General features: G+C 40.7%; 1 protein-coding gene across 1 annotated transcript in view; it reads right to left on the bottom strand.

Moving 5' to 3' along the window:
- Prkci (protein kinase C iota) overlaps positions 1 to 11,668 on the bottom strand; it is a 57,785-nt gene that overhangs the window by 4,336 nt on the left and 41,781 nt on the right. The window contains exons 9-17 of the mRNA XM_005371677.2: positions 10,057 to 10,233; positions 9,546 to 9,643; positions 9,040 to 9,126; positions 8,642 to 8,777; positions 5,966 to 6,053; positions 4,563 to 4,688; positions 3,576 to 3,655; positions 1,263 to 1,352; positions 673 to 788 (exon numbers count right to left, since the gene is read on the bottom strand). Coding sequence (XP_005371734.1) covers positions 673 to 788; positions 1,263 to 1,352; positions 3,576 to 3,655; positions 4,563 to 4,688; positions 5,966 to 6,053; positions 8,642 to 8,777; positions 9,040 to 9,126; positions 9,546 to 9,643; positions 10,057 to 10,233 — 998 coding nt within the window. The remainder of the gene's footprint in view (positions 1 to 672; positions 789 to 1,262; positions 1,353 to 3,575; positions 3,656 to 4,562; positions 4,689 to 5,965; positions 6,054 to 8,641; positions 8,778 to 9,039; positions 9,127 to 9,545; positions 9,644 to 10,056; positions 10,234 to 11,668) is intronic.

Below are 11,668 nucleotides of genomic sequence, written 5' to 3'. Positions count from 1 at the left end.
CTGAGGTCACAGTCCTGAGATACAGTCGCCCAAGTCACCTCCACCAGTCAGTGGTGGAGACGGCTAAATTCTCACAGAGTCAGGAAAAGTAGTCCCTGAGAGAAGGCTCTAACGAACAGCTGCCAAGAGTTTGCGGACTGAGATATAAGAGAAGTGAACACCAAGAGCAAAGGCCCCTTAGATTAGAAAATCTTGGGGAGAAAGGGAGGGAGGGAGGGAGGGAGGATGAATCAAAACAATCTCTTTGAAAGGAAGTGACACAAACAAGTACTCTGACCCCTGCTGGCCACACAAGAGAGTTGCATCATTTTTAAAAGGAATACCCAGAAACTCAGAGAAATGCTCCTATCTGAATGGGGCAGTGCAGCCCATTGGTAAGTACAGGCCTTGGCCAGTCAGCCCCAGGTGGGAATCCCTACACCTGTGCACCTCTCCTTAACCTCTCTGAGCCTTGGTTTCTCATCTGTAAAGATGAAAATGCCCACTCTACAAGGCTGTTGTGAGAACTGGGATGATGCACACAGAGTAAGTGGATATAACCACGGCTAGAGTTTTAAACAGCCCAGCAATGGATGGTTACATATAAATTAGAGAGTATTTTCAACAATAAACAGCCTTACGATTTAGATTTCAAAAGAAGTTTAAAACATCTTAGTGTGAGGAATTACTTACTCATCATCTGGAGTGAGCTGGACTGGTTCATTCGTAAACTGGGAATCAAAGTTATCCAAGCCAAATTCCCCAGAAATGTTTGGTTTAAAGGGCGGCACCACCTGCTTCTGCTCCATCTGAAAGACAACCCCAGAAACACCGTGCCTCTGCACTTTACCTTGCTCTCCCACGTCTTACCCGGCATGCTGCAACATCATTTCAGCAACCATGGCCACATCTTATTAATCTGAACGTCGGTATGGGCCTTAATAATATTACAATCTGCCCTGTACATTAATGTTCTCTTCTGTTTCTAAAGCTTCTTGTTTATCTTCTCTTTTCAAGACAGGGCTTCTCTGTGCAGCTCTGGAGCCTGTCCTAGAACTCACTCTGTAGGCCAGGCTGACTTTTGCCTCGCGAGTGCTGAGATTAAAGGCGTGCGCCACCAAGCCAGGCTCTCTAAAGCTTTTTATAAGTACTATAGAGTAGTTTTAAGTTATTTAAGCTACAATATCTTAGCTTTTCAATAACTCATTAGCATAATAAAAGTTGGCCCTTGATTATAGTAAAACCCAAGCAACAACAACAACAAAAAAGGTAAAGGTACATACCATGTCCCAGTCCACATTTCGGAAGAACGGGTGTCCTTGGATGTCAGCAAATCCAGTTTGAGGGTGGCAGCCCAGCCGTTCCTTTGGGTCCTACAGCAGAAGCAGTGTTTCGAGGGCTAGATGAGTGAGATTCCTGTTTTATGGCACCTTTGTTTGGAAATGTCTAGCTAGTTCTAGAAAGCCCACCACCAAGTGAGTCATCTAGAGCGCAACAGGTAAGGGTTCCTCCTGGCTCTTCATCAACTTATCATGGCAGTAAGCAGGGAACTCGAGAGCAGGCATGGCGGTGAACACCTATAACCCCACTGAAGTATTTTTTTTAATTTATTTTATTTATTTATTTTTAATATTTATTTATTTATTATGTATACAGTATTCTATCTGTGTGTATGCCTGCAGGCCAGAAGAGGGCACCAGACCTCATTACAGATGGTTGTGAGCCACCATGTGGTTGCTGGGAATTGAACTCAGAACCTTTGGAAGAGCAGGCAATGCTCTTAACCATTGAGCCATCTCTCCAGCCCCCTGAAGTATTTTCTTTAAATCAACCAGACACAAAAGAATTGGAATTCAGTACACTGTGAATGTAATCTTCACTTGATAATTGTTCTTGTTGTATACGGTCTTACTATGTTAAAGTCAAAACTTTTCATTTTTGTTTATGAAAAAAAGCGGGTGTTGGGGAGTATTATTTTAAGGTGTGTTGCATTTGTTTAACTCTGTGAAGCTGTGATTCTTTGCCTGTCTAAAACACCTGATGGTCTAATAAAGAGCTGAACGGCCAATAGCGAGGCAGGAGAAAGGATGGGCGGGGCTGGCAGGCAGAGAGAATAAATAGGAGGAGAAACAGGAAGAGGAAGAGCAATGAGGAGAGAACAAGAGAAGGACCTCAGGGGTCAGCCACTCAGCCAGCCTCGGAGTAAGAAAGGAGTAAGAAAGGAAGATATTCACAAGTAGGAGAAAGGAAAAGCCCAGGGGCAAAAAGTAGCCGGGATAATTTAAGAAAATCTGGTAAGAAACAAACCAAGCTAAGGCTGGGTATTCATAACTGAGAATAAGCCTCCATGTGTGATTTATTTGGGAGCTGGGTGCTGGGCACCCCCGAAAGCCTAAAGAGAGAGGTGGAGGCAAGAATGTCAGAAGTCCAAGGCCAACTGTTACACAGAACGCAGGGCAAGTGAGCACGACCACCACCCTGCTAAGGAAGGAATGTGAGGAAAGCAAGGGCAGCATTGCTAGCTCGTTCTCACAGGCCAGAGTTCAGTCATCACTGAGAACCCTCTGAACGATATCACACTCACGTTTAGATCAGCGTTACACCCTATGCTCAACTACAGCAACAAACCCTAATGTCTAAGACAATGACAGCAATTACCTGATCACTGGACTGAGATGGAGCTCATAAAGCCTTGGCTTTTACTGTGAATTGGAATGTTTTCTTTTTCATAAAAGGCATTTTATTTTATAGATTAGCATCTCTTAACTTTATTTCTCATTGTATGAAACATAAGCTTTCCAGTTTAAATCTTCCCTCAAAAAAACAGTCATTCAGGAGTTCAGTGGTTAAGAGCAGACTAGCTGCTCTTCCAGAGGATTTGGGTTGGACTCCCAGCACTCACACAGCAGCTCACAATCAACTCTGACTCCAGTTCCAGGAGATGTGATGCCCTTTTCTGGCCTCTCTGTAATGCAGTAATGCACGTGGTATACAAATACACACACACACACACACACAGCCCTCCAAACTAAGTGCCAATTTCCAATTTTATTAAACTTTGTCATTATCTGCTCAAGGTGGCAAATATAACCCATTTTCTACCCTACTTATGTGAAATAAAATTTATGAATCCCAAATTCATAATCTTAGACCGTAAACTCCTCTAGTGTGCCAACTACCACAAGTGATTGATGCTTACATTTTTAAGATGCCATTTCATTTCCTCTGAATTTTATCTAGATATTGGGTTCTTAATATGAAATGGGTAGAAAATACTACTGACCACATGCTCAAAAAATACACAGTGATCAATGGGTGTTATGGATAAAACACATAAAACCAGAACTGAAAATGCAGCTATAGCGATTCCTAAGGCCCCATTTTTCCTCCACTGATACACTAAAAGCATCAATCTAGAATCTGGCTGGGGGTAAATTATATTGGCCATGTGGCAAGGATAATCAGGTCAGGATTTGATCGTGTCTCGCTGACCACGGAGTAAACTCCACCCTAACTGCACTGCCTGCGTCTCCACTCACCAGGCTGGCTCACAGCAGGGAATGGAGGTCACATCAGATCTCACACACGGTTCTTACCTTGTTGAGAAAACTCTTCAGCACACTTGCTGCTTTTACAGACAGAGAACGTGGTATGCGAATTTGCTTTTCCAAAATAACTAGGAAGGTAAGAATGACAGTAATTTTCAGCTTTTTATGTGACTGGAATATTTAAGTTTTTTCTTTAGACACCAAGATATTTAAGGCATTTCAGCAGAAAACACATTATCTACATAACTGAAATTCTTCATATAGTTTTCTAATCCCTTAGCCCTCCTACTCAGAGCTGGCCCTCACCTGAACACATTTACTGAACATTTACTATTTACAAGCATGTTTTATTTCTTATATCCTTGCTGTGCCTCAGTTTCTTCCTCTGTAAACAGGAATAGAAGCAACACCTGCTTCACAGGGTTCTTACTAGGTATAAAGTTAATAAGGAAAAGTGCTTGCATATGTAGCACAGAATTATTCCAGGAAATGTAAAATTATGCTCCCCCCTCCACCAGCAGTCCTGACGAGTTCCCACTGCTCTATACTTCCAAGCACCAAGCACTTCTCATCAGACTGAAGTCTGTCAAATGCACAGGATGAAACTGCAGCTCACTAACACTCAGTGCATATTCTAACCACCAGTGAAGCCGGGGGCTTTTCATATTAACCGCTTTGTGGTAGAGAAGCCGTGCGTGGCCTCTGCTTCTGTTCAGCTTTCAGCACTCCTCGCTGTGGGCACTGCAGCCTTAACACCTCCGGGCTCTCTGATATCCTCACACTCTGCCTCTCTTGAGCTTGGGCACTAAGCCGCAGTTCCCGTGCAGAGATTAGACTCTCCAGGCACAGACCCCGCTTCAATCTCTGCAGCGGATAAGCCAAGCGGCTGTGTTAGGAGTGTGGGAGGAGCACTGCACATGGACTACAGACTAGAGTGTATGTCCAAATTATTCCCTTTCTTACTCAGAAGAGTAATCTGAAAGCCTTAATTTTGCTCTACATTATTGAGAATCTTAACAAAATCCTGTAAATTACCTTGGAATAGATAGTCCTCTGTATTTTGGTCAGGATTATCGGAGCTCCCAACAATATCAAATGGAGACCTTCCGGCCATCATCTCAAACATGAGCACTCCAAGAGCCCACCAGTCAACACTGAAGCCTTTGGAAAGAAAATTCAAATAATAAATCTTCTCTGTATTCATGAAAAGCCAGCAATTAGAAATCTACTTTATCATGAAATGAAATGTAAATTCTAATTAGATTATAAATAGTCTGGTAGGCACTAAACTACAGAAAAACTGGTCCAACCTTAAAAGGAACATCTATATACGAATCCCTCTTCCCAAGCAGAGGGATGGTTATGGAAGATGGGAAAGACTATAAATGCAGGAGGTGCTGGACCAATACAAGGAAAGAACAGCTTCCAGACACATCAGGGCAGCTGCACACAGGAACTCACAGCAACTGGGATAGCATGCACAAGCCCTGTGCAAACTCTAGTCAGACCAAAGGCCAGCGTGGGAAGGGTGGGCAGACATGAGGAGCTGCAAGCGATAGCTGCTGGGGGAGGGAGTTCCTCTAAGAGAGTTGCTCCTTGTAAGTTGACCATGCTCCTGTGGGCAGCACACACTGGACATGAGCGAAAAAGAAAAGGACACAAAGGTGGGTGAGTGGGGGGTGGATTTGGGAGGAATGGTACAGGGTAGATACGATCAAAACATATTGTATGAAATTCTCAAAGAACTAATAAAATGATAAATACAAATGTAAAAAAACTTAATGGAAGTTGGACGTGGTGGTGCACATTTTAATCCCAGCACTTGGCAGAGGAAGTCAGATTTCTTTGAGTTCAAGTCTAGCCTGGTCTACATAGCAAGTTCCAGGACAGCCAGGGTTATGGAGCCAGACCCTTACTCAGAAAAGGGGAGGGGAGAGGCGGATGCGATGTACTGTTTGATGCTTGACTGCCTGACCTAGCCTTTAGCATCTTTTAGACTCCTAGAGGAAATATCCCAAGGGCTCTGAACAATCTAGGAGTTCACAACACTGATTTCACACAGCTGATGGCCATTCCTGGCTACTGTGATCTAGGTATATTATTTTAACTGTTCTGTGCACCAGTTCCCTCATTTATAAAATCAATTATGCTAACCTCAGATTTCAAGGGAGCTTAGAGTTAATTATTTATAATAGTTCTTGCCACTACTCAGTGTTTGTCATTAGTAAAATGTTATTTAAATGTATACTCCACCAAATACCAAACTCTTTTTGGCTCTGGTTTCATAATCTGAGAGTCTTCATATAGGTTAACAGAACCAAGAAACATTCATATTAATAGGATGAATACTAAAATGCTATAGTAAATTATATTGTAGTTGGTACCACATTAAACTACCAATATAGCAATAGCTAAAATACCACCTATTTATTTATTACCATAGTCTTCTCCTCTTAAAATTTCAGGAGCAATGTAATTGGGAGTTCCACAGAAAGTGCTAGTTGTATCTCCAGGCCGTAATCCTTCCTTTCATAGGGTAAAAAGGAAGAAAAAAAAAAAAGGAAAGATAAGATACTATTTTAAATTTACCTCTCTTGTACTTCATCTACTGTCTAAACTCACCATGTATATGCAATATATTAAACCTAAAAAATAGCATTATGAACAGTTATCTTATCATGGAAATTGGGATTGCTACTAAATAGTGAAAACAACACCAGATGTTGCTAAAGTCAATTTAGCCAAGAGGCAGGTGGGTCTTTGTGACTTTGAGGCCAGCATGGTCAACACAGTGAGTTCCAGGACAGCCAGGGTTACACAGAGAAACCCTGTTTCAAACAAAACAAAATAAAAAACACTTTTAAAATAATATTTGCTGGGCTGGAGAGATGGCTCAGAGGTTAAGAGCACTGGTTGCCCTTCTAGAGGTCCTGAGTTCAATTCCTAGCAACCACACGATGGCTCACAACCAACAATCTATAATGAGATCTGGTGCCACCTTCTGGTGTAAACAAATCACCCAACATGACTGCTGACATTACAGTGCTTGCTTCTGGTCACTTTTCCTGTGGAGCTTGTCTTCTACCTTGGTGAACAGTAAGGCACAATGCACAAACAGGCTTAAGTAGAGAAAACACTCTTAGCTAAATAGAACAACCATGAAGAACTATAACAAATATAAATTTCTGTATACCTACTAACATATTTTTTAAAAAAATAATAAAAATGAACAAGTTAGGAAAATTTCATTGTATTTAATCCTAAGATTCTAACATTCTTCTATCAGAAAATACAGGCTACATACCAATAACAAATAAACAGAAAAAATTTTAGATTAAAAACTAAAACTAAAAAGAAAAAACAAGCATGGCGGTGCAGACATCATCCCCGCACTTGGAAAACTGAAACAGGAGAACTATTAATTCAGGGACAACCTCAGCTACATAGGTTTTGAGACCTTGTCTCAAAAGAATAAAGCAGAAGCAAAGCCACAAAACAAAACCCACCCAAACAAATAAACAGAAAATAAAAACAACCAAATATGTTACATATACCCATATACGCAGTATAAATATGGTCAGTCAAATATGTTTGAGGGCAAAGGGAAGGACAGTCCTTGCAGGGCTGGGGAGAGGGGGGTAAAATCTCGCAAGACAGTCTAGGTCTGCCTTGAGCTCATGACCATCCTGCTTCAGCCCTGCAGAGGTGAGTCATGCCTTGGCCTCCGTGTGCTACTGATAATCTTTACTCATGTTCAAACAGTGATGAAGAAGAAGAAAGAAGAAAAGAAGAAGAAGGAGGAGGAGGAGAAGGAAGAAGAGGAAGAGGAAGAGGAAGAGGAAGAAGAAGAAGAAGAAGAAGAAGAAGAAGAAGAAGAAGAAGAAGAAGAAGAAACCACTGTTCTAATTTGCTCGTGTTTTCATCTGCTCTTGAAACTCACAAGAATCCACTATTACTGTGGTTACTTACTCATTTATTTTGTTTTGTTTTGTTTTGTTTTGTTTTGTTTTTTGGAGACAGGGTTTCTCTGTGTAGCCCTGATGTCCTAGAACTTACTCTATAGACCAGACTGGCTTTGACCTCAGAGATCTGTCTGCCTCTGTCTCCTGGGATTAAAGGTGTGACACCATCGCCTGGTGTGATGAAAGAAGAAAGAAAGGAAGAAAGGAAGAAAGGAAGAAAGGAAGAAAGAAAGAAAGAAAGAAAGAAAGAAAGAAAGAAAGAAAGAAAAAAAGAAAACAGAGAGAGAAAGCACTCTAGGAGAAAAATGGCCAAGCAAAGGGTCTCTACACAGAGGTGAAGGATGCATAGGAGGGCACTGACTACCTTCTCACTGTCTACAAATGAACATTTACATGACAGAATAAATGAAGGTGTGCCATAGGAAACGGGTCTTGAGTTGTACACATTGTGTGAAGGCTTTATTTTCTAATATAAGATGTACAGATGTAACATTAAATCCTCAATACCACTCAGGTGTTTTACATCTGTAAGAACATGGAATTCTGCTCTAGTGGCACCTCCTCCAGGCAGATAAATACAGTGCATACACTCACACACCTGGAGATGCTTTGTTGGAGGAGCATTAATAAGTAGAACAGTTTTCTAGACATTTTGTGGCAAAAGACCAGATCTCTAAATGAAACACTGTTGCCAAAAGAATAAACCACCAATAAGTAGACATAATCTGAGATGAGGCAAAATGCTTATTTGATTTTGTTCTTACTTTATATCAGAGATTTGAAATTTAAATATAAAAACAGACTCCTAAGGAAAATTTGCAAGTAGCTTCAGGGTCTACTAAATGGTAAAAGATTGGAAGATGATATGCAAATACTGGGTTAACATGAGGATTGCAGGTAATTTTTATTTCCAAATTTTCTTCAAAAGTGTATCAGCTTTCAAGACAAAAAAGCTATTCAATTAAAAATATTTAACCCTATATAAACACACATATCACAAAAGACATGGAATTCTGAGAATCTAAATGGTCAGGGAGTACACTCATCTTCAGCTAGAATTCCAAAACATCCTAAACAAGGCAGTTGATCATTTCCCATCTGAACGCGAAGTTACTCAGTTGACAGTCGCGAGCTGCCTGAGGGCTCTCTTACCTTACACATGCCATAGTCAGTCAGTTTAATGTGTCCTTCAGAGTCCAGCAGCACATTATCCAGCTTCAGATCTCGATAGATTATTCCCCGCTCATGCAGGTAATTCAGTGCTAGACTGATTTCTGCAGAGTAAAACCTTAAATTGAAGAAAACATACACATGATTTTCCTACAACTGGTCACTGCTTGAAAAACCCTAAACATACACTGAACACAAACAGATTTTAATATGTGATAGGTATACTATAATTTGCTATGTAAACTAAGCTAGTTCAGCCTCCTCATGACTTACAAAGAATAAACTAGCAACAAGATAACTTGTTTATGTACTGTATTCAACTAGCAGACACAAGGTCAGGCAGTCCTGAGGCACAAATCCAACTCAAACAAAAAACTTACCTGGCATGTTCTTCAGGAAGCTTTCTTTGTCGCTGCATATGAAACATTAGATCCCCTCCATTTACATACTCTATAACAAAAAACAACCTAAAACAGAGACAGAACCACAGTCAAAATGAGGCGTACAGTTTTAGCATTTCCAGTAGAACAGCAATCACACAGCATAAAGGGCTGATTGAGTCCTCACCAAGAACTTAGTGAGAACAAGAGGCACGGACATAAGAAAGGAACCCAGCATGGCACAACTACACGGACTCCACTCTAGAGTGTCTGCTTGGGGTAAGGAGCTACTGACTAGGTGAGTCATGTCTGCATGTCACGTCAGGTAAAGGAGACATCATGTCCTAAGCTGTGAATGTGCAGGGCACTAAAGGGCTGGCTATCTACACTACTAGTGACTGGTGTTAGACTGGTATTGCTGATTGTAGCAGGAAGTTCTTAGTGCTCCTACAGGAATTACAGGAAACAGATGAAGCCCAGGAACATTCTGCCCACTTTAACCTCACCTGCTTTCTGTCTGGAAGCAAGAATGCAATCCAACAAGAAAAGGGTGATTGGACGCCTGCTCAAAAACATGCTTCTCCGTCTGCACCCAGTCAATGTCCTGTTTAAAACACCAAAGAAATCTATGTCAAATGAAATGACCAAAACTATGATAAATTTGTTCTTAGCAAGCCAATCATCACAAATGTTAACTGATTCGACTAAATATCAAAATTACTCACTGTCATGAAACAAAAGTTATACAAAGAGAAAATACAGTAACAAAATGTCCAGTATTATGAAATAGTCTTGAACACTCAGAAACCTCAAGTACTTCCCTTGATAATGATATGCCTTGACGTTATTTTTACCTAAGGCATGTTCTTAGAGAAGCAGACCACAATAACAACGCACAATGCTGAAGTAGTGCGCTTTTGTTACGTCTGTCTGTGTGGCACTCTGGATTACACCAGGGCTTCGGACATGCTAGGGTTTGTCTAGAAGTAGAAAAAACAGAAACATCACCATGCTTACCTCATCATCATTGACGAGCTCTTTTTTCACAACTTTCATTGCATAAATGCGATCTGTTTTTTTTAATCGAACCAACAGTACTTTGGCATAACTTCCTCTCCCTATAACGCGAAGCAAATCAAAATCCTGAAGACCTAAACTTGATGATGCTTTGCCGCTTTCCCTGGTGTTTGTCGCCTGTTGAGAACATTTATATAACAAAGTTTTACCTGGAAATATTTTGTTCAATACTTTCTATTTCTAACAAACTGTTCCAACTATAATAAAATATTTAAGTTCTTAACGCTTTTCTTATATATTCTAAATCTAAAACATCTGATTTTTGAGAGGCAGGATGAGCTTGTGAGTTAAGAAGTGTTAAGAACAGAGCTGATCTGAGGACCTGACAAGTTTTAAGCACAGTATCATGGAGACACATGAATTAAACATGACACTGACTTTCATGACTGGGAGAAGAGATGATGATAAGGAGGATAACATATGTGGACAGGATAACAGTGGCAGCTGTGTGCATTATTTGGTTTTCTAAACAGAATTTAAGTTAGAATATCAAGATAGAAGAGTCAGCTGGGCGGAGGTGGCGCACGCCTTTAATCCCAGCACTCGGGAGGCAGAGGCAGATGGATCTCTGTGAGTTCGAGACCAGCCTGGTCTACAAGAGCTAGTTTCAGGACAGGCTCCAAAACCACAGAGAAACCCTGTCTCGAAAAACCACAAAAAAAAAAAAAAAATCAAGAAAGAAAGGCAAATAGGAGAAGGAAAGGAGGGAGGGGAGAGGAGAAAGAAATGAAAGCTCCAGCTCTGACTCCTCCGGCCTCTGCACTGACGTGCACATCCACATAAACACACATACATGTAATTAAAAACAATAGTTTAAAAAGAATGGTCATGGGGATGGAGAGGAGGATCACTGTTCTTCCAGAGCACCCTGGTTTCATTCCTAGCACCCACATGGTAGCCCACAGCTGTCTGCAACTCCAGTGCCAGGGCACCCGATGCCCTCTTTTGAACTCCACAGGCACCAGGCACACATGTGGTACAGACATATATGAAAGCAAAATACTGATAAACATAAAATAAAATAAACATATCTAAAAAATATTTTTTAAAAGTTCACATTTAAAAAACTAGAAATAATAATAATTAGACTTTGTAATACTAAATTCTCATTATTGAAAAATATCAATTTAGTTCTTTAAGAAGAAAAAAACATCAGGTGAAAAAGGCCAGGCACTAGAAATAGAAAACCAAGTGGGTAAATGTGGGGAAATCTAAATAAAGAACGCTGCTTTAAAACCCCACACACATCAAAAAATGAAAATATGGCAAAAATATCACTGAAGACAGGAAGAGAGAAGACTGAACTTCAAGTACTAAGTTTAATTTAAAGGGCATCTTCTTGAAAATGATCAAAGTATCAACAGCTTGTGTTGAATCTTAAGGCTACAGGATAGCTATATAAACCAGCAATAGGATGAAAGCTTAAAACAAGTTTAAAAACCATCCATCTCCACCATCATCGCCACCATCTCCACCATCATCACCACCATCGCCACCATCATCGCCACCATCTCCACCATCATCACCACCATCTCCACCTTCATCGCCACCA

Source organism: Microtus ochrogaster, unplaced genomic scaffold (genome assembly GCF_000317375.1).
Source record: "Microtus ochrogaster isolate Prairie Vole_2 unplaced genomic scaffold, MicOch1.0 UNK120, whole genome shotgun sequence".
Taxonomy (NCBI): Eukaryota; Metazoa; Chordata; class Mammalia; order Rodentia; family Cricetidae; genus Microtus; species Microtus ochrogaster.
This window is presented reverse-complemented; position numbering and strand designations above follow the sequence as displayed.